Raw genomic sequence first — 20653 nt, forward strand, 5'->3', positions numbered from 1 at the left:
GAACGCGATGTGCGCCCCCAACGCCCCCACGATGTCGAAGATGTCGAGCAGCATGTCGAGGAGGCCGGACTCGACGAAGTCTGCGATGTCCATGGCGAAATCGGGGTCTACCGCCGGGTCCATGTCGACACGGATCGTCGCGGTGTCGGCCTTCTTCTGCAGCTTCGCCGTCATCGGCCTGAACGTGAAGAAGACCCTCGTGGTGGGCCAGGAGTTCGACACGCACCAGCCGCGGCGCCGCGTCGACGCTACGCTGCAGGGGTGGGCATGTGAGCTCTACGACTTGGCGGGCGTCTTCCACTCGTCGGGCGGGACATCGCGACGGACATCTTCCTGCACATGCCCTGCGGCGGCGGCTCGAAAATGTGTGAGCACCGGTTGAAGCGGCTCAGCCTGAGCCGGCGGCGGTATGGGGGCCGGATTACCGGGTAATGCCCGGGAGGCCTCGGTAATTACCGGTAATTACCGGGTAATTACCGCAGAAGGGTAATTACCCGGTAATCAGGGCGTCCGCGGACGGCTAGAGGCGGTATGGCGGCTCGAAAGGACCACCGCGAACCCGCGTGTCGACCGAATTCTCTTTTAGGTGGCTTCCACGCGACAACGCCGGCGGCGCGCTACGGCGTGGGGGGCGTCGCCCGGCGCGCCCGTCGCGACGTCGCGACGAGCAGCCGCTCGGTCGCGGTTTCGCGCCGCGCGTCGACCGCGATGCGAAACACGACCGCGACGGGCCGCGACGCTCGGATCGTCAGCCACGTGTACTAGCGGACCGCGGCCTGTACGCGGATTACCCGGTATCGAATTATGGCACCGGGTAATTACCGGTAATTACCGGTAATTACCATTACCGGTAATATACCGCCAAATTACTCCGGCGGCTATAGGCGGCGGGCCTTGACGGCGGAAACTTTGAAGCAGAGCATGACTTGATTCGGAACCGACCCGACGATACTGGTGTAGACCCTGCGGATGCGGCTGTTGTTGAACGACACCTTCTCCACCTTGGTGTTTCCTCGTTCAGAGGTCGTTAAAAGCGGCGGCCTTGGCCACGCGTCGGGACCCCCCGGGCGATGGAAGAGCGTTCGGAGAACAGCCAAGTCCGATCACCTCGAGAATCGGTGTGTGCTTGAGCTTGGCTCCGACTCGCGCGCGCCCCGACCCGCGCGCGCGCCGCAGCACCAGTCCTGGCCACTGCATGTATTTTCCCGACCTCTCCTGGGCGAAGGCGATGGCGAAGAAGAAAGCCGGCTTAAACGTGCGGACGAAGAAGAAGAACGCCGACGTCTGGTCGTTCGCGGAGGGCGTGCTCGCGTCGGCCGTCGCCGTCGCGCTGGGCTCGGCCGTGCTCCGCGACGCGCGCATCGGCGGCCTCGGGACGTCCAACGGGCGCATCGTGTCCTTCCTCGCGTCGCTGAACTCCGTCGCGGGCTTTCGGCGGCAGAAGCGCGCCGTCGGCGCGGACGGCGACGACCTCACGCGCACGGAGAAGCGCAAGCGCCTGGGCCGGCTCCACTCGCTGTCGCCGGGGACGAGCCGGTTGAAGGCCGCGGGCCTCTTCGCGCTCCAGTTCGGCAACAAGTACGGCGCGCAGACCGTCGGCTCGCTGCTCGTCGGCGCCAAACCCGTGATACTCAAGGGCCCCCGCCACCTCGTCTCCTGGCTGTTGGCATGGTGCCTCGTCCAGCTCGCGCCGGCGGACGTCGTCTACGACGCCGTCACGCGCCACGCGGCGCTCACGCTCGTCGTCAAGGTCGGCGCGGCGCTCTACAAACTCCGGAAGTTCAACTTCGTCGTCGGCGCGTGCGAGGGCTGCACCGTGCCCCTGATGATCCTCGCGCAGATCGTCGTCATCGACGGCAACAATTTGTGCTCGCGCCTGTCGACGTGGTGCTGGATCAAGCGGTTCCGCTTCGACGCCGCGGACGCGCGGCGGGGCCTCAGGGCCGTGCTCCGGCGCGTCGTGCCCATCACCTGCGCGGCCATGCTCGTGCGCTGCTGCGGCATGGAGGGGTTCCTCGTCGTGACGGACCCGCGCATCACCTACTCGATGCGCGTCGCCGTGCTCTGCGTCTTCCTCAACCGGAACGACGTCGCGGCGCTCGCCGCGAAGACGCTCCGGGCCTGCCTGCGCGCCGTGCCCGACGAGGTCGCCATCATCAGCAAGCCGCCGCTGTCGCCGCTGTCGACGCCCTGCTGCAGCCCGGTCGTCGGGCCGAACCGCGCGATGCCCCGGCTGCCGTCGGACCTGAACCTGAAGCAGGACTGACGCCGCTTGTTTGTGCGCCGTCGGTCTCGACGCCGCGGATCCCGGCCGCGCCTCGTTGCTTCGAGCCGCGCCCGAACGCCAAGTTAATGTTCGTGTCTCCGACTTCCCGTGGCCGCGCGACCTTTCGAATTTGAATCTGCTCGCCGAGCACGTGGTCGGCGGCGGAGGCGGCGGTCGGCGGTGTCGTCTCGGAGATTTAGGAGCGGCAACCTTGCTTTTGTCAGTCGGGGGCGGGGTTCTGGGAGGTCTTCGCCACAGCCCATCGCAGGCCTCATCGCGCAGAGGACCCCCGGCGTCTTCGCGCTCAAAATTGAATGCTCTGCGGGTGCATCCACTCTCCGTGGGAACCGTCCAGCTCGACGCGCGCGCGACGAGTTCGAACGCGTCTCGCAATCGCTGCGACGCAGCAGCGCTGCGCGACACGCATCGCACGGCCGCGCACACGCAGCACCACCGCTGAAAGCGTTTGAATTTCGGCGCGCGCGCAAGGCCACTTGTTCAAAAAAATGGTGCCGACCGGCGCCCGCAAAACAACGCGCCCAACCCACACCACCCACCACGCGCAACCGCCGCGACGCGCGCGACGTCGCGACCCACGCCGCGCGCGCGCCCGGCCCGCGAACTCACGCGCGCGCGTCCCGCAGGAGCGCTCCCGCCGCACGCTCAGCAAAAAGTCCAAGCGCGGCGACACGCTCGCCGCCCTGCGCGACGCGCGGTCCAAGGGGTCGGCCCTGGACCGCCTCGAGCTCAAGGAGGAGGAGGACGTCTACGAGCAGGTGAGCGAGGACCAGTACGCGGAGCTCGTGCGCCAGCGGCGCCAGGGCGAGGACTTCGTCGTCGACGACGACGGCCTGGGCTACTTCGACGACGGCGAGGAGCACCTCGGCGAGGAGGACGTGGACCCGGCGGAGCTCGGCCGGGGCCAGGTCACGGCGAAGCGCACGACGGCCCACGGCGCGGACGCGGTGAAGAAGGCCAAGAAGCTCAAGGAGGCGCGGTCCGCGGCCGACGGCGACGAGCCGGCCCAGGGCAACAAGATGTTTCAGTACCTCGGCGCGCCCGGCGCCCAGCCCAAGAAGAAGCCCCCGCCGAGCCGCGCGGCCGCCGCCGCGCTCGACGGCTTCGACTCGCTCATCGACGGCATCGGCGGCGCCGCGCCCGCGCGGACGCCGCGCGCGGCGCCGTCCTTCGGCGCGGGCCTCGGCGCGGGCCTCGGCGGCCTCGCGCGCGCCGCGCCGCCGAGCCGCCGCGCGGCCGCGCCGTCGGCGCTCGACCGCGCGCAGCTGCCCGTCTCCGGCGGGCGGTCGCTCGCCGCGCCGCGCGCGCGCCTCTCCTACAGCCAGGCCGCGCCGTTGGCGCCGGCCTGGGGCGGCGAGGTGAGCTTCGACAGCGCGCCCGCCGACGACATGGCCATGGACGGCGTGCTCTTCGCGCAGCCGGAGGACGACGACGCTCCTATGCCGCCCGCCGAGGAGGACGCCCCGAAGCCCAAGTCGTCGCGCTTCAGCAAGCACGCGGCCAAGGCCGCGGGGCCCTCCGAGGCGACCCTGAAAGCGCTGGCGGGCCCCGCCGTCGTCAAGGCGGAGGTCAAGGAGGAGGTCGCCGAGGACGACGACGAGGACGCCGTCAAACAGCCCGAGCGCATGGCCTACGGCGACGAGGACGAGTCGGCGCCCGCGGCGGACCCGTCCTACGGCACGGGCGCGTCCGTCGTCGGCGGGTCCACCGTCGACGAGGCCAAGTACCTGCGCACGGACGACGACGGCGACCATTGCTGGATGTACTGGCTCGACGTCGTCGAGCAGTCCGGGTCCATCTACCTCGTGGGCAAGGTGAAGCTCGAGGGCGAGGACGCCTACGCGTCGGCCTGCGTCGTCGTCCGCGACGTCGAGCGGTCCTTCTTCGTGCTGCCGCGCGTCGACCCGGAGTCCGGCGAGCGCTACCCGATGGCCAAGGTCTGGGCCGAGACGCGCGCGGAGCTCGTGCCGCGGTGCGTGCCCAAGCAGGCGCCCTTCAAGTGCAAGGGCGTCAAGCGCGGCTACTGCTTCGGCGACGAGTCCGTGCCCCGCGACGACGCGACGGAGTACCTCAAGGTCAAGTACCTCTCGAAGTTCCGGCCGCCGCCGCGCGGCCTCTGCGACCGCGGCGGCAGGGTCATCGAGAAGATCCTCGGCGCGGGCGCGACGCCCCTCGAGCTCTTCCTCGTGAAGCGCAAGCTCATGGGGCCCTGCTGGATCCGCGTCGACAAGCCCAAGGCCCACTCGCCCAAGGTCTCGTGGTGCGCCGTCGAGGTCGAGGTCGCGTCCCCGAAGGCGATCACGTTGGCCCGCGACTGCCCCTACGCGGCGCCGCCCCTCGTCTGCACGACCATCTCCCTCAAGACCGTCGTCAACCCGAAGACGCACCAGCACGAGATCGTCGCCGTCTCCGCGCTGACGCACCGCGGCGTCGGCATCGACGGCGCGACGCCCGACGGCGGCCGCGGCGAGGACGAGCGCCTCTTCGCGCCGTCGCCGGGCGCGTCCCACAAGGCCGGGTCCCGGCGCTGGACCTGCGTGGGCGCGCGGCCCCTGGGCGCGGAGATCGCGGCCGCGACGAAGGGCGCCGCGCGGTTCCCGCGCGATTTGGCGACGGACCTCAAGGTCGCGGAGAAGCACGGCTTCCTCAGCGACAAGGGCACGGTGACGTTGGCGCCCAACGAGCGCGCCCTCGTGTCGTGCCTCCTCAGCCGCCTCCAGCAGGACGACCCGGACGTCTTGGTCGGCCACAACATCCTCGGCTTCGAGCTCGACGTGCTTTTGGGCCGCGCGCTCCACCTCAAGCTCGGCAACGCCTGGTCCAAGGTCGGCCGCCTCAAGCGCAACAAGCCGCCGAGCCGCTGGAAGGCCGCGAGCGGCCGCGACACGTTCCACGCGTCGGCGACGTGCGGCCGCCTCATCTGCGACACGTACCTCGCGGCGCGCGAGCACGTCCGCGGCGCGACGACCTACGCGCTCGCGGCGTTGGCGGCGACGCAGCTCGGCGTGCGCGGGCGCCGCGCGCTCGAGCCCCAGGACGTCGCGCACCTGCTCGGGTCGACGAAGGAGCACGTCGCGGGGCTGCTCCGCCACTCCGCCGAGGACTGCCGCCTCGTGGAGCGCCTCATGCTCCGGCTGCAGATCATGCCCCTGTCGAAGCAGCTCACGGCCATCTCCGGTAATTTGCTCGCGCGGACGCTCAAGGGCCACCGCGCGGAGCGCATCGAGTATTTGCTGCTGCACGAGTTCCACCGCATCAAGTACATCGCTCCCGAGAAGCAGCGCTACGACGAGGACTCTGATGATGATTCCAACGGCAAGAAGGGCAAGAAGCGCGACCGCCACGCGGGCCGCGCCAAGGCCGCGTACCAGGGCGGTTTGGTCCTCGAGCCGAAGAAGGGCTTCTACGACTCGCACGTGCTCCTGCTGGACTTCGCGTCGCTCTACCCGTCGATCATCCAGGAGTACGACATCTGCTTCACGACCATCGACTGGTCCAAGTACGCGCTGCCGGAGAAGCTCGAGGACGCGCCGGCCGCGAAGCGCCGCGCGGTCGAGGGCGACGACGACGACGCGGGCGACGACGAGGAGGACGACGACGCCGCGCCGGAGCTGCCGCCGCTGCCGGACCGCGCCGCGGGCGCCACGGGCGGCGGCGTCTTACCGAAGGTGCTCAAGGCCCTCATCGACCGGCGCCGCGAGGTCAAGCAGCTCATCAAGAAGGAGAAGAACCCGAAGACGCTCGAGACCTACAACATCCGCCAGATGGCGTTGAAGCTCACGGCCAACTCCATGTACGGCTGCCTCGGCTTCTCCCACAGCCGCTTCTTCGCCAAGCCGCTCGCGGCGCTCGTGACGTCGCTCGGCCGCGACACTTTGCAGGCCACCGCGGACGTCGCGGAGAAGGAGCTGGGCCTGGAGGTCATCTACGGCGACACGGACTCCATCATGATCAACACACGCACGGACGACCTGGCCGTGGTGAAGGACCTGGGCAACAAGGTCAAGAAGGCCGTGAACAAGCGCTACCGGCTTTTAGAGCTCGAGCTCGACGGCATCTTCAAGGCCATGCTCCTCCTCAAGAAGAAGAAGTACGCCGCGCTGGTCGTCAACGAGGACCCGAAGACGGGCCAGCTCTCCTACAAGAAGGAGACCAAGGGTTTAGATCTGGTGCGCCGCGACTGGTGCCCGCTGTCGAAAGCCACCGGCACGGCGATCCTCGACCACCTGCTCTCCGGCGAGGGCAGCGAGGCCATCGTCTCCGCGGTCAACGCGGTCCTCGAGGACGTGGGCCAGCGCGCGCGGTCCGGCGACGTCGACGTCGCCGACTACGTCATCACGCGCGGCCTCAACAAGCCCGTCGAGAAGTACCCCGATTCCAAGTCGCAGCCGCACCTCCGCGTCGCCAAGGCCATGCTCAAGGAGGGCCGCGCGGTCAACGTCGGCGACCACATCCCCTACGTCATCTGTACGGGCAGCGACAAGAACGTCGCGGACCGGTCCTACCACCCTGACGCCGTCGCGACGGTCACGAAGATCGACGAGGAGAACCGGCCGCCGACCGCCAAGGAGGCGGAGGCGCCGCCCGTCGTCACGCCCGGCTCCTCCGAGAAGCCGTCGTTGGAGAAGCCCAAGGTCGACGTCGAGTGGTACCTCACGCAGCAGATCCTGCCGCCCATCGCGCGCCTGTGCGAGCCCATCGCGGGCATGAGCCGCGCTTCCATCGCCGACAAGCTCGGCCTCGACGCGCGCAAGTTCGCCGCGGCCATGGCCCGGTCCCAGTCCGCGCTCGACGAGGCGAACGCGAACATGCGGTCCTTCACGCCGGCGTCGCTCCAGAGCGACGAGGAGCGCTTCGCGGACTGCCAGCCCCTGGTCGTCGAGTGCGGGAGCTGCAAGCTCCGGTGGCCGCTGCCGCTCGAGCAGCGCGGCGCGCGCGCGCGCCTCGAGGCCGCGCGCGACGCGGCGACGCCGGCCAAGGCCGCGGCCTGCGCGGCCCTGAGCTGCGGCCACTGCGGCGCGAAGCTCCTCGGCTACAAGAACGCGGCGTCGTGCTTCTCGCGCGTCTCGGTGGCGCTCCAGATGGCGACGCGCGCGTCCCTCAAGGACTACTACGACGGCTGGATGGTCTGCGACGACTCGGCCTGCGGCGCGCGCACGCGCCAGCTCTCCTGCGCGGGCGTCCGCTGCCTGAGCCGCGGCTGCAAGGGCAGGCTCGTGCCCGAGGCGAACGAGAAGCGCATCTACACGCAGCTCCAGTACTACCGCGCGCTCTTCGACGACGACCGCCTCGCCTGCCCGCCCAAGAGCGACGAGCGCGAGGTCGCCAAGTTCCTCCAGAAGCAGGTCGCCGACGACATCCAGGCGAGCGCGTACAACTTCGTCCGCCCGTCCATCTTCAACGTCTTCGCCAAGGACTTCGCCAAGTACCACTAGAAGCAGCGCCCCGAGGCCCCCCGCTCCCCCCTCCCCGCGGCGGGGGCGCCCGTAAGCGACGCGCAAGCACCGCCGCTTCGGGGACGCGCCTGTACAGCGCGGTTCGGCCAAACTTTTCGTAGTACGCTGCCTCGCCTGCCGCATCGCGTCGGGACTCTTGGCGCGCACAAATCTAGTCCACACGTGGTGACACAGTTCGCGCGCGCAGCCGGCGCCACGCGACTTGTTCCGCCTTGAACTTCCCTCGGGCCCTCCCTACCCCTGACTACATCTTGAGAGCGGGGCGCCGCCGCCGCCGCCATAGTTGTACAAAAAGATCGAACTCGGCGAGTGAGCGGTCCCGCGCCGCGCCGGCGCCGGGGGGCTCGTCGCCCTTGGCGAGGCGCGCGCGCCCGCGCGCGCACGGCCTCGGCTCTCGGGAGGCGTGCGAGGCCCGGCCTCGCGGTCCATCGAGTCGCGAAGGCGTCGCCGACGAGGAACTGTCTTCGTCGCGCCGCCGAGCCCCGCGCGCCCCCGAAGCCTCCCGATCCGTGCCCCGCTCCTCGCGTTACGCGACCGAGACCCGCATGCCCCCCTCACAGGCATTCGCGCCATACCAGCAAGATGAACGCGTTCCTGCTCCTCATCCTCTTCGTCGCCGTGAAGGCCGGCTCCGAGAGCGGCGCCGTCAGCGCCGGCGGCGGCTCCTTCGACTCCGTGTGCACGGACTCGACGACGTGGCACCAGAAGGGCAAGAAAGACCGAAAGTGCGCGTGGGTCGGTGGAGTCGGGCAACTTACCCTCAACTCCTACCTCAACCTCGGACCTTACCCTCAACTCCTACCTCAACCTCGGATGGCCTCCGGCCACCTCACCATCGACCTCCATACTCAAGGGCAGCCTCCCGGCTGCCTGCCCCTAGGTCCCCGGCTCGCTCCCCGCCTCGCCCCTGGCTCGCCTCCGCCCCGCCGGGCACGTGGCAGAAGCCTATTCCCCTCAGTCCTAAGCGAAGGCAATAGACTCCAGGTTAGACCCACGCGACTACCGCGCGCACCTGCTCTCCACAGCCACCGCGCAGCCGCAGCAACCTTCTCCCTGCACTCCTTGCACCTCGGAGAACCCGCGACAGCCTCCTCAAGCTGCGCGAGCGCGTCCCCGCGACGCGCGCCTCGACGCCGTCCGCGACGTCGACCCCCTTGCCGCAGCAGCGGCGCAAGACACGCTTCGGCGTCGGCTCGCCTCTCGAAGGCTGCTACAACACCCCGAACCGCCTGCGCAACATCGCCGGCGACCAGGTGACCAAGGCCATCAAACCGAGCGAACGCCGGGCGCCGCTGCGCCTTACCGGGCGCCGCGGCGGCCTGCAAGCAGACCTGCGGTGGGTGCTGAGAGCTTCCCCACTCGCGCGCTACGCAGAAGCAAGCAACCCTGAAGTAAGCGCGGAGGACACCCAGCCAAAGGGTAAGGTAGGCCTCGTCCGAGAATCGCCGGATTTACCGCAGGTCTATGTTCTTTTGAGTGGCCGCTACTGACATGAACTTACAACGGATCCCATCACGCGGCGTCGGGTTTCGTGAAGCTCGGGCTCCGCTCGGCTGCCGGAGACGGCTGCTGGAGGGGACGTCTCGCCTCGGGCTTCGCAGGCGTCCGAGCCCCGTCCGCGGTGTTGAGCCTCAACACAAGTTTGTTAGGGCACGAGCGCGTAGGACACCTCGTCGCCCGGCTGGCAGAGGTAGGCGGTGTCGCCCGCGGCGTCGCCCGTCAGCGTCACGGCGCTCTCGCCGACGGCGTAGGCCACGGCGCAGCCCGAGCCCGACGCCGTCACGACGGCCGGCGTCGAAGAGAAGGCGACGAGGAGCGTCGCGTTCGCGTCGAGGAGGCCGGAGCCGGAGACGATGGAGCCGCCGCCGTCGTCGTCGTCGTCGTCCGTCGCGGAGAACCAAAACAAGAAAACGACGACGCAGGCCGCCAAAACCAGCAGCGCGCAGCCGTAGGCGGCGCACATGCGGCGGCTGAGGCCGTCGCGGTGCAGGCGTGCGGACTTGAGCCGCGGCGGCTCGTCGAGCGCGTGCCTCACCTTGTCCTGGGCCGCGAGGTGCTGGAGGCGCGCGCCCTCGTAGATCTCCTTCTCCTCCTCGTCGTCGTCGTCGGCGCCGGGCATGAACTCGAAGTCGACCTGCTTGGGCCAGCCGCTCCCGATCTGCGTGACGTCGTCGATTTGCGTCTCCGCGATGTCGACGGCGGCGCGCGCGCCGTCGAGCTCGAGGACGCTCGACGCCGACGAGCAGACCACGGTCTCCGCGAGCTCGCCGAAGCTCCCGCGGCGGCCGCCCGGGTCCGCGGGGTCCGACACGCAGGCGAGGCCGGCGTAGTCCATCTGGCCGCCCGGGGGCGGCTCCACGGCGTGGCCCTCGGTGCTGCAGAGGTAGATGTGCCCGGCGTCCTGCGCCATCGCGTCGTACGAGGCCGCAGGCGTGTGCTCACGGCGTCGTTGGGTTTTTGTGGTCGTCCATCAGCTTTTTGAGGGAGTTTCGTAAGATTAAGGTGAAGGCAACCTCTTGAATATTTGACCTCTTGAAGTACTTGTTGACTCAGAGGAGAACAATGAAGCGGAGACCGGCCCGAGCGCGGCGTCCGCGGGGGGCGAGCAAAACAAAGCGGCTCGGAGTCTCGAAGACGGGGGGCGCCTAGACGACGACGGTGGCGGACCGCGTGTCGGAGAAGGTCGGCGCCGTCGGCGCGCCGCCCGGCGCGGGGAAGTGGATCGTCCGGTCGACGAAGCCGGCGAGGGACGGCGGCACGTTGATGAGGACCGTGCGCGAGTTCGCGCCCGGGGCCCGGAGGCGCTTCGTCGTGAAGGGGAGCAGCGCGCCCGTGACGTAGGCCGTCAGGCCGTCGAGGAGCTTCGCCGTACAGAAGCGCGTGTAGACCACGAGGAGGTCCGGGTCGCAGAGGAGGTGTTGGACGACGTGGACGACGGCGCGGTCCTCGCTGGAGACGTTCGCGCCGTCCTTGAGGACGAGGGTGCTGTCGTCGCGGAGGAGGGTCTTCCGCATGCCCAGGGTCTCGCAGATCGTCCAGATCGCGTCGTCGTCGAGGCCGGACGTCGCCGCCTCGCCGCAGCCGAGCCGCAGGTTGTCCATGACCGTGCCCTTGACGAGCTCCGCGCTCTGGGAGACGAGCATCACGGAAAGCTCGGGCGGGAAGAAGACGTCGCCGGCCTCGGGCAGCACCGCGCCGCCCAAAACCCAGGCCGCGCGCTGGAGCGCGAAGGCGCTCGCGTCGTCCGCCGCGAGGCCGTAGACCAGGCCGCCGAGCGGGATCTCCAGGCTCATGTCCTTGAAGCCCGCGTCGCCGCCCGTGGACACGCGGTCCAGCACGAGCCGCCCGAGCACGTCGTCCAGAGGCGCCGGCGCGGCGCCGTCCAAGCCGTCGACGAGCCGCGCGACGCCGCGCTTGGACGCGGCGAGCAGCTTCGTCTGCGCCTCCGCGTCGCAGACGCCGGCGTTGATCGTGTGGGAGATGTAGTCGAGCTGGGCGACGCCGTAGCGCAGCCGCTCCGCCGCGTCGCCCAGCCCCGTCATGATCGACCCCAGAAGCCACGTGAGGTAGAGCATGAACGTGAGGTCCGCGACCTTGACCGACGAGTTGTGCACGAGCCAGGGCGACGCGCCGACGAAGACCCAGACCGGCAGGACCCAGGACCAGTAGCGGCTCCAGTAGTTGTGGTCGATGTAGTACCACGCGGCGTTGCGGCGGTTGAGCCACTTGCCGTACGCGCCGTTGACGTTCGCGACGCGCCGGTTCGCCAAGTCGAGGGACTTGGTCACGACGCGGTACTCGAGCATCTCCTCGATGGCCTTGGTGATGAGCGTCTCCCGCTCCTCCATGTCGAGGAAGCACGACGGGTCGGGCCACCCCCTCCCCTCCTCGACGACCGCGACCATGAGATTGTTGACGACGAGGACGGCGCAGATCAGGGCGAAGAGCCAGAGCGACTCCGCCGGCAGGAGGTAGACCGCAGAAATAAGAATCACAAAGGTCTTGATGAGGGACCCCATGACGCGGATCATCGCCGCCCACGTGTTTTTCACGCACGACTCCATGTTCGTGAAGATCTTCCGAAACCGCAGGCCGACGTCCTGGTCGTGCATCTGCAGGTAGCTCAGGCTGAGGAAGTGGCGGCTCAGGCGCAGGTTGTGGAAGCGGCCCAGAGCCCAGGAGCCCGTGAACGCGTAGTAGCCGCGCTGCTTGAGGCACTCGCCCATGACGCCCATCGCCGCGAGCAAAAAGGCCTCCGCGTGGTTCTTCTCCGGGATGGACTTGAACAGGATGCGCTGGAAGATCCAGGGCAGGTACATGGACCCGTAGACGGCGCCGAAGACGAAGTGGCCGCAGTAGTAAATCAAAAAGTTGTCGCGGAAGTAGAGCGGGATGTTGATCTTGAGGTCGTCGTAGATGACCTGGCAGAAGACGATAACGCGCAAAATCCAGTGGCGGTCCGCGTCGAGCCAGAGCCGCTTCCCCGTCTTGGACGCGTCCAAGTTCCGCGGGAACGTGTCGTCGTTGACGATGCGGACCTCGGCGACGGTGCCGTCGCGGCCGTCGACGCGGCCCTCGGCGTCGTCGATCTTGACGTAGAAGGAGAGGATGGACTCCCAGTTCTTCTGGTGGATCGTCGTCAGCTTGACGGCGGCCGTGTGCTTGCCCTTTTCGAATTTCACGGGCGCGGCGACGAGGGGCTCGAAGTGGATCCGGCCCCGCGCGCCGAGGAGGTTGTCCTGCGTGCTCACGGAGACGACGCACTCGTCGCCCGCGTCGCGGCGCACGAGCACGACGAAGTCGTCCTCGTCGGTCTCAGAAATATAAAAGCGCTTCGCGGCGAAGACGACGTCGCGGCCCTCGCGGGCCCGCGCGGCGCCCTTCTCGGCGACAGTGACGACGCGCTTCGACTCGCGCCAGAGCGGCACGACCTTGACCAGGCTCGTCTTCACGGAGCTCCCGACCCCATAGGCGCTCTTGACGGACGACCGCACGGTCTTGGACACGGCCGTGACCGCGGAGAAGACGGAGCCGTTGAGCGCCAAGGAATCCGCGTTCGTCGCCAAACGTTTCAGGTGCTCGACGTTGTCGCGCCCCAAGCCGTCGACGATGCCCAGGGGCACCTTCATGCCCTGGCCGCCCTTGCTCGTCGGCGCGCAGAGGTTGAAGAGGAAGAAGCGCCGCCGCGCGTAGGCGTAGTACGCGTGGTCGCCCCAGTCCATGCGCGTGATGAACGGCAGCGCGAGCCAGCTGACGCAGATCAGGGCGACGGCGACGCCCGCGGCGAGCTGCGCCTCCTCCGACATGAACCGGAGGAACTTGGGCCCGGCCTGGCTCACCCCCACGGCGTCGTCGTCGCCGTCGTCGTCGAAGCAGATCTCGCTACACATGGAGAAGTTGTTCTGTGACGCGGCTTGGAAACAGATTTGCGTTAAGACCGTCGCGTTCGCCGTGAGGTTGTTCGCGAGCATCATCTCCAGCACCGTCGTCGCCATGGCGCCGCCCGCACTCGCCGGAGAAGGCTGCCGCCGGGACGATGACGATGGTGGAGCGCGCTCTCTCTTTGCAACTTGCCGCCGAAACGAAGTATAAATGTTGAAGGGTAACACTTAGATATTTGACGCATTGAACAAGGAAGGATGGGAGAGGTACAGTGGGAGGTCGCCGCGGGGGCTACGCCGCCGGCGGCGCCGTCGGCGGCGCCGTCGGCGGTGCTTCCGGCGCCGCGGTCGGCGCCGCCGTCGCCGGGTCCGCCGGCGCCGCGGTCGTCGGCGCGCGCGACGGCGCGCTCGACGGGGGCGCCGGACTGGGCCGGGGCGTCGGCGCGCGCGTGCCGTCGGACCGCACGAGGACGTACGTGACCTCGGCGTAGGGCTGGCAGAGCCACGGCGCGGCTCCCGCGGACGCGTCGCCCTCGAGGACGACGGCCCCGTCCGCGAAGGCGTAGGACACGCTGCAGCCGGAGCCCGACGCCGTCACGAGCACGCCGTCGTCGAAGCCGGCGAGGTCCACGCGCAGCGACGCGGCGGCGTCCAGGACGCCCGCCGCCGCGACGCCGTCCAGGCCGTAGGCGATCGTCCGTCGACTCGCGGACCCCTGCCGCGCCGCGAGCACGCCGCAGAGCGCGACGGTGGCCGCGAGCGTCAGGCACCAGCAGCAGAGCCCGGCCAAGATGACCTCCCGGGGCAGCCAGAGGCCCACGACGGACCCGACGCTCTTCGAGCCGTCGCCGTCCTCGCTCCACTCCGGCGCGTCCGCCTCGTCGGGCACCTTCTCGTCCTCCTCGATGGTGACGATGTTGAAGCTGTCCGGCGCCTTGTCGTCCGGCGCCTCCCAGTCGTCGTCGCTCGGCACGTGCACCGTGTGCAGGGGCGGGTGGGGCTCCTCAAAGTCCAGGGGGCACTCGAGGGGGACGCCGTCGGGGCTCAGCACCTCGTCGCCGCTGCTGCAGAAGAACGTGCCCAGCGACTCCGTGTCGACGCGGGGCAGCTCGTAGCCCCGGGCCGCCATGGCGCGGCGGCCTCAAACCCCCAGACGGGGCGGCTATAACAATGTTTCGGAGTCGAAAGAGGGGTTTGGTGAATCAATAAAACTCGAGAAAGATATAGTTGCACTCGGGAGAGAGAGAGATTTCGTTCTCTATCCACTAGTGCCATCGCGCGATTCGGCTGGGCGCGCGCCCGGCCCGCGGCGACGCGAGGCGACACGACGCAGCCGCGCCCCCGACGACCTCGGGAGCTCCGGCCCGGGAACACACCGCACCCAAAGTTCGTCGCGACGCCACGCTAGCTTGAAACTTTAACGGGGGACATCGAGAGGCGCGGGCGCGGCTGCGGTCCGGGCGGCCGTCTGCGACGGCCGCCGGGGGACGTGGTTCTCCGCAGCGCGCGCGCGGCATCAACTGACGACGAACATGGAGGCCTCGGAGAGCTCGCCCGTGAAGGGCGAGAGGCGCTTCTTCATGCTGAAGCACTCGCTGAGGGCCGCGCCGTCGGCGGCGTCGCCCGCGTCGCGCGCCTCGCGGAGGAAGGCGACGTCGTAGCCGCTGACGCCGACGGACGCGTCGTCGCCGATGTGCGTGACGACGAGGTCGTTCCAGAAGGGGCTCCGGTCCTTCTTGTAGTTGAATAGCACGGCGCGCGCCTTGGACGCGCCGGCCCGGAGCTCGCCGACCATGGCGCGCGCGGCCCGGAGGTCCGTGCCGGGGCCCTGCAGCAGCTCGCCGTTCGTGCGCCCGAGCGCCTCGTCGCGCGCGTAGCCGCACATGCCGCACCAGGCCTCGTTGCAGTGGACCACGGTCCCGTCGGCCGAGTTCGTGACGACGATGGGCAGGCTCGAGCCGTCGACGAAGGCCTTCGTGCGCTCGAGGCGGCTCGGCTCCGGCTTCTCGAGGCAGTCGACCAAGACGCTCACGATCTTCGACTGGACCTTGCCCATGACGCTCAGGGGGTTCGAGAGGACCCGCAAAACGAAAACCCGGCGCACCGACAACGTGCTACCGCCTTGTTACGCAAAACTTCGGCCCGCTTGAGGTTCTTGCCCCACCTTCGATGTTCGAGATCGTCACGTGTTGAAGCGCGGTGAAGACCTCAAGGCCTACCTCAACAGCGAACCGCGCGCCGCGCGCGCGCCGGAGCCCACGAGTTCGAGATGCACAGCCTGCGCGTCCCGCTCGGGCTGCGCCGCGCCGGGGCGACGCGCTCGGAGGCGTGTCCACGTAGTTGCGCTTGTAGAGCGCCGCCGCCCGCCCGCGGCCCTTCGCGAATTCGCGACCGCTGGCGCCCGCGGCCCCGCGGCGCGCACCGCATTACTACGGGCTCGACGTTCGGCTCGGGGTACCCGTCGATCGTGGCCTTCTCCAGTCTCTTCAGCCGCTCCTCCTGCTTCAGGCGCCACTTCAACGCCGGTTTAGTTGAGATGGTCGTCGTGATGCGCTCGACGCTCGGCGGACTCGCGAGATGCCCACGAAGAGCAACGAGCGCTGCCTCACGATCGCGCGAAGAGAGTACTACGCGCGGCACGAGGAGGTGCCGAACCCGACCTGCCGGATCCCCGGCTGCAAGTTCGCGGGGTCGGAGTTCTAAGTTCGACCACCCGGGCCGCGGCGCGTAAACTCGCCCAGGCGAAGATCCGAGTCGCCGAGCACTTCCCGAAGGCGTCCGCGAAGCTCATGAAGCTCAGTCCGCCGCCGGCGAAGTCGACGGCGCTCTGAAGGGCGTAAGCCCGACTTCGTTTCTCGACGCCTTATCGCTCCGGCGCGCAGACTGCAACCTGGACTGCAAATTGAAGGTCCTGCCGCGGAGGCATGGCCGCGCTCCGACTCGTCGCGTTATGCGCGCTGCCGGTCGCCGGCGGCTTCGTCTTTAACCACCAACACGCGCGGTTAACCACACTGCGCTCGACGGAGGCGGACGCCGAGGAGGACAGCTTCGCGTCGTTGAAAGCCGTCGCGCCGCAAAACACGCCGGAAACGCGCCGCGCCGCCCTCGCGCTCGCCGCCGCAGCGCTGACGCCGCTCCCGAGCCTCGCCGCGGCCCCGGCCGGCTTCGTCGGCGGGCGCTCGGCCACGGCCAAGGCCGCGCCGGCCTTCATCGAGCGCGGCCTCACCTTCAAGAACGGGCGCACGATGGTCATCACGCAGGCGTTCGGCGCGGCGCGGGGCTCGGCGAAGGACGACGCGGACGCGGGCGACCGCACAGGCACCTACGCCTGGCCCGGCGGCGTGGCTTTAGCGCGCTACCTCGTCGGCGCGCCGGCGACCGTGCGCGGGCGGCGCGTGCTCGAGCTCGGCTGCGGGACGGGCGCGGCGGGGATCATGGCCAAGTGGCTCGGCGCGCGCAAGGTGCTGCTCACGGACGGGTCGCCGGCCGTGCTGAAGAACACGGAGATCAACGTGAGGCGCAACGCGCGCGGCGGGACGGCCGTGTCGCGGCTCCGCTGGGGCTACGGCGACGACATCGCGAGGGCGGGGCGGAAGCGGTGGGACCTCGTCATCGCGGCCGAGGTCGGCTACCAGCGCGAGACGCTGCCCGCCCTGCTCGACACCATCGCGGCGCTCCTCGCCGACGACGGCCGGGCCCTGCTCCAGCCAGGGCAGCACAAGAGAGCGAAATTCCCAACTTCAAAGGCTCATATCTCGGCCGATTTCCACTCGTTTCGGCTGATTTTTGGACGAGCGATCATCTCTCGGAACAATATCGAAGCGTGGATGTTTTCACCGTAACGCGCGCGCGCGGAACACTCACGTTGAAGCGACGTTGAATCACTCTTGTGCTGCCCAGGCTCCAGCTCACGCCGGAGCTCGCGGACAACGGTCGGGGCCTCGAGGGCGTCAAGGAGTTCATCGACAAGTCGCGCCTCGTGCTCCTCGACGTCGCGCTGCCCGACGACGACGACGACGAGGCCGAGGACGACGGCACGGCGCGCTTCACCCTCGGGCTCCGCCCCGGGGCGTCGTAAAAATCATCGTACGCGGCGCCGATGTTGAACCGCAAACTCCGAAACGGTGCAGCAGTTTACACGAGCCCATCGGGCAAACGGTGGGCAGCATGGACGCGACGCTCGAGTCGACGCTGGGCCTCGGCAGTTCGCTGGCGATGAACGAGACGTCGCGCCAGTCCCTGCGCCAGTCCCTCGAGACCTACCTCGCGCGGGAGGCCCTCGCGGAGCGCAACGCCGTCGCCGCCTGGGACGAGCTGGCCCTCGAGCGCACGAACCTCGCGGCGAGCGAGGCGAAGCGGAAGCACGAGGCGGAGCAGCACCGGCGCCTCGAGGCCCTCGCGCTCCGCGAGCGCGAGGCGCGCGCCGCCGCGGACCGCGCCGCGTCCGCGGGTCTCGAGGCGAAGGGCGCGGCGTTGCAGACCTTCGAGAGCACGCTCGAGGCGTCGTTCGCGAAGCTCGGCGCGGAGGAGACGCGCGTGGCGTCGGCGGCCGAGGCGCTGCGGGCCCGCGAGGACGCTACCCAAAGACGCCTCGGCGAGCTCGCGGCCGCGGACGCGGAGCACAGGGCAGGACAAGAGAGCGAAATTCCCAACTTCAAAGGCTCCTTTCTCGGCCGTTTTCCACTCGTTTCGGCTGATTTTTGGACGAGCGATCATCTCTCGGAACGGTCTCGACGCGTGGATGCTTTTTTTGGAACGCACGCGTGCGGAACACTCACGTTGAAGCGACGTTGAATCACCCTTGTCCTGCCCAGGCGGAGCAGAAGGCCGCGGCCGACTGGCTGAAGCGGGAGGTCGCGCGCGCGGACGCGGACGCGAAGGCGCTGAAGCTCGCCCTCGCCGAGCGCGAGGCCCGCGTCGCCGCGCGGGAGGACGCCGCCGAGGCCGCGGCCGGCGAGGCCGCGGCGCTCCACGACACCCTCGACCGCCGCGAGGCCGCCGTCGCGGACCGCGAGGCCGCCGTCGCGGACCGGGAGTCCGACGCCGCGTCCCTCAAGCAAGAAATCGAGCGCCAGTCGGACGACCTCGCCCGCGCCATCGCCGAGGCCGCCGCCCGGGCCGACGAGCACAAAGCTTTAAGCTCGGACGTCGACGCGCGCGCGCACTCCGTCGCCGCGGCCGACGTCCTCGCGCGCGAGCGGTTGGACGCGCTGACGAAGCGCGCCGAGGCTTTGGCCCTCGCCCGCGACGAGGTCGAGCGCCTCGCGCGGGCCGCCGACGGCCGCGTCGCCGCCGCCGAGGAGGCGGAGCGGAGCGCGCGCGTCGTCGAGGAGCGGTCCGCCGCGGAGCGCGTCCGCGCGGAGGCCGCGACGGCCGAGGCCGACGCCATGCACCGCCGCGCCGAGGAGGCGCTGGCGAAAGCGTCTACGCGAGGCGAGGGACAAGGACGCCGCCGCGGCGGCGGCGCGCGAGAAGGCGCGGTTGGACGCGGAGCGCGAACGCCTCGAGGCGGACGCGGAGGCGAAGCAGCGGCGCGAGGCCGAGCTCAAGGCCGCGCACACGTGCCGCGTGGGCCTCGAGGCCGCCCTGGCCAAGTCGCGGGAGAAGTTGGAGGAGGAGCGGAGGCAGGCGGCCATCGACGCGGAGCAGGAGCGGCACCGCTTAGCTCTGCTGACGGACGACGCGGACGCGATGCGCAAGGAGATGGCCACGGAGTTCGCGGACCGCGAGGCCGCGCTCAAGGCCCGCGAAGACGCGCTCCTGGCCGCCGAGGCCCAGCTCGAGGCGTCGCTGGCCGCGCGCGCGGCCAACGAGCCGCCGCCTCTACCGCCGCCGTCGCCCGACAAGCGCGTGTCCGCGCGCGAGAAGGCGCTCGAGCAGCGCCTCGCGGCGGCCGAGGACGCGCTGGCGCTCAAGGCCGCCGCCGAGGGCGCGCGGGCGCGGGCGCTGGCCTCGCGCCACCCCTGGCTGCTCGCGCGGCCTGGCCACGGCGACACCGACGCCGTCGCCTGGGCGAAACGCGTCGGCGACGCGCTCGCGAAGTCGCAGCTCGCCGCCCACGAGGCGGCGCGGGCGGCGCACCGGTCGGTCCTCGCCGTCGCGGCGCCCCAGGCCGACAGCGGCGGCGAGGGGCTTTGGGCTTTGTTGCCAAGGGAGGTCCGCCAGGTGCTCCGCGACGGCGTGGCCCTCGGCGACGCGAGCCGCCGGACGCTCGCGGACCTGCAGGGCAGTTTGGTGCGGACGTTCCTGCGCCGCTGCGCGTCGCCGCACGAGACGCCGAACGACGACCTGGCGGACCTGCTGCGCGTCGTCCGCGGCGCGGCGTCGCGCGAGGTCGTGCGGCGGAAGGCGCTCGTCGCGGCGTTGAGGGCCGCGCGCTACGCGGGCGCGGCCCTCCAGCCGCTCCTACGCGTCGCGAATTTGTCCCCCTCGGAGGACGTGCAGCGGACGCTTTTCAAGCTCAAGCAGAACCGCTTCGACGCGCTCCGACTCCGAACCCCGGCGGCGAAGGCGCGCTTCGCGGCCGCGTCGGCGACGTGGGCCGCGCCCGAGTTCAAGCGCTTCGTCCACGCCCTCGCCGCGCGGTTCAACGGGTCCGCGTCGACGGACGCGCCGGATTTGGGCGCGTCGTCGCTGGAGAAGGGCGTCTTCTTCGGCTTCGAGGACGCGGCGCTCGCGGACGCGGAGCCGCCGCGCGTCGAGCTGCGCTTCGACGACGACGGCGACGACGGGGGCCACGCGAACCGCTGCGCGCTCGTCTTCGACGACCCGCAGCTGCTCGCGGACTGCTTCGCGCACCTCGAGCGCGACCGCGCGCACGGCGTCGTCGCGGTGGTGAACGGGTTCCTGCCGGCGGACGAGGCGCCGTCGGCGGAGCACGAGGTCGCCGTGGCGTTGGATCTGCTGCGCCAGGGCATCCTCTGCGACGTGCGCCTCCGGCTCCGGGCGCTCGAGCGGCCCCAGCGCCACCTCGGGTCCCTCGCGTTCCTCGCGGACGCGTCGTCCCACGAGGAGATCCTCCTGCCGCTCTGGTCGGACGTGGCCCACGCCGACGGCTGGGCCTGCCGCGTCGCCGACATGGACGCGAAGCCACCGCATTCCCAGTCCCTCGGCAAGCCCATCAAGATGCGCCGCGACTACACGCACCCGCCGAACTGGGGCCACACGGTCTAGGCCACGCACGGTCGGATGTTTTAAGCGCGGTATCGCGTTTGAGCCTCTCTAGAGCGCCTCGAGGAGCCGCTTCTTGAGAACGGCCTTGAGCCCCTTCGTTGACAGGTCCCGTTTCTCGAGCTCCTCCTTGAGCTCCGCGACTTTCATTTTCTCCACCTCTTCCTTGGTCAGCCCGTCCGCCGCCTCCTCCTCCATGGGCTCGGGCTCCGGCTCCGGCGCGGGCTCCGGCGCCGGCGGCGCGGCGGGCTCGGGCTCGGGCTCCGGCTCGGGCGCCGGCGCCGGCTCGGGCTCGGGCTCCGGCGCGGCCGGCGGCGGCGCGTCGCTCGTGTCCATGGCGTCGTCGTCCGCGTGGCCGTTGG

General features: G+C 70.0%; 3 protein-coding genes across 3 annotated transcripts; 1 reads left to right on the forward strand and 2 right to left on the reverse strand.

Moving 5' to 3' along the window:
- Positions 1 to 4044: 4044 nt before the first annotated feature.
- AURANDRAFT_30667 (hypothetical protein) lies at positions 4045 to 7719 on the forward strand (the record flags this gene model as incomplete). The annotated part of the gene is made up of 4 exons (XM_009041460.1): positions 4045 to 4821; positions 4942 to 5835; positions 5953 to 6810; positions 6895 to 7719. The coding sequence occupies 4 exons, from the start codon at positions 4045 to 4047 to the stop codon at positions 7717 to 7719; spliced, it is 3354 nt and encodes a 1117-aa protein (XP_009039708.1).
- Positions 7720 to 10385: 2666 nt separating this feature from the next.
- On the reverse strand, positions 10386 to 14250 carry AURANDRAFT_66339 (hypothetical protein; the record flags this gene model as incomplete). The annotated part of the gene is made up of 2 exons (XM_009041485.1): positions 10386 to 13142; positions 13588 to 14250. 2 exons carry the CDS (start codon positions 14248 to 14250, stop codon positions 10386 to 10388), a joined length of 3420 nt encoding a protein of 1139 aa, XP_009039733.1.
- Positions 14251 to 14527: 277 nt separating this feature from the next.
- Positions 14528 to 15278, reverse strand: AURANDRAFT_72212 (hypothetical protein; the record flags this gene model as incomplete). The annotated part of the gene is made up of 1 exon (XM_009041484.1): positions 14528 to 15278. The coding sequence occupies one exon, from the start codon at positions 15175 to 15177 to the stop codon at positions 14638 to 14640; it is 540 nt and encodes a 179-aa protein (XP_009039732.1).
- Positions 15279 to 20653: the final 5375 nt, after the last annotated feature.

The sequence above is a fragment of the Aureococcus anophagefferens genome (genome assembly GCF_000186865.1).
Source record: "Aureococcus anophagefferens unplaced genomic scaffold AURANscaffold_21, whole genome shotgun sequence".
Classification (NCBI taxonomy): domain Eukaryota; class Pelagophyceae; order Pelagomonadales; family Pelagomonadaceae; genus Aureococcus; species Aureococcus anophagefferens.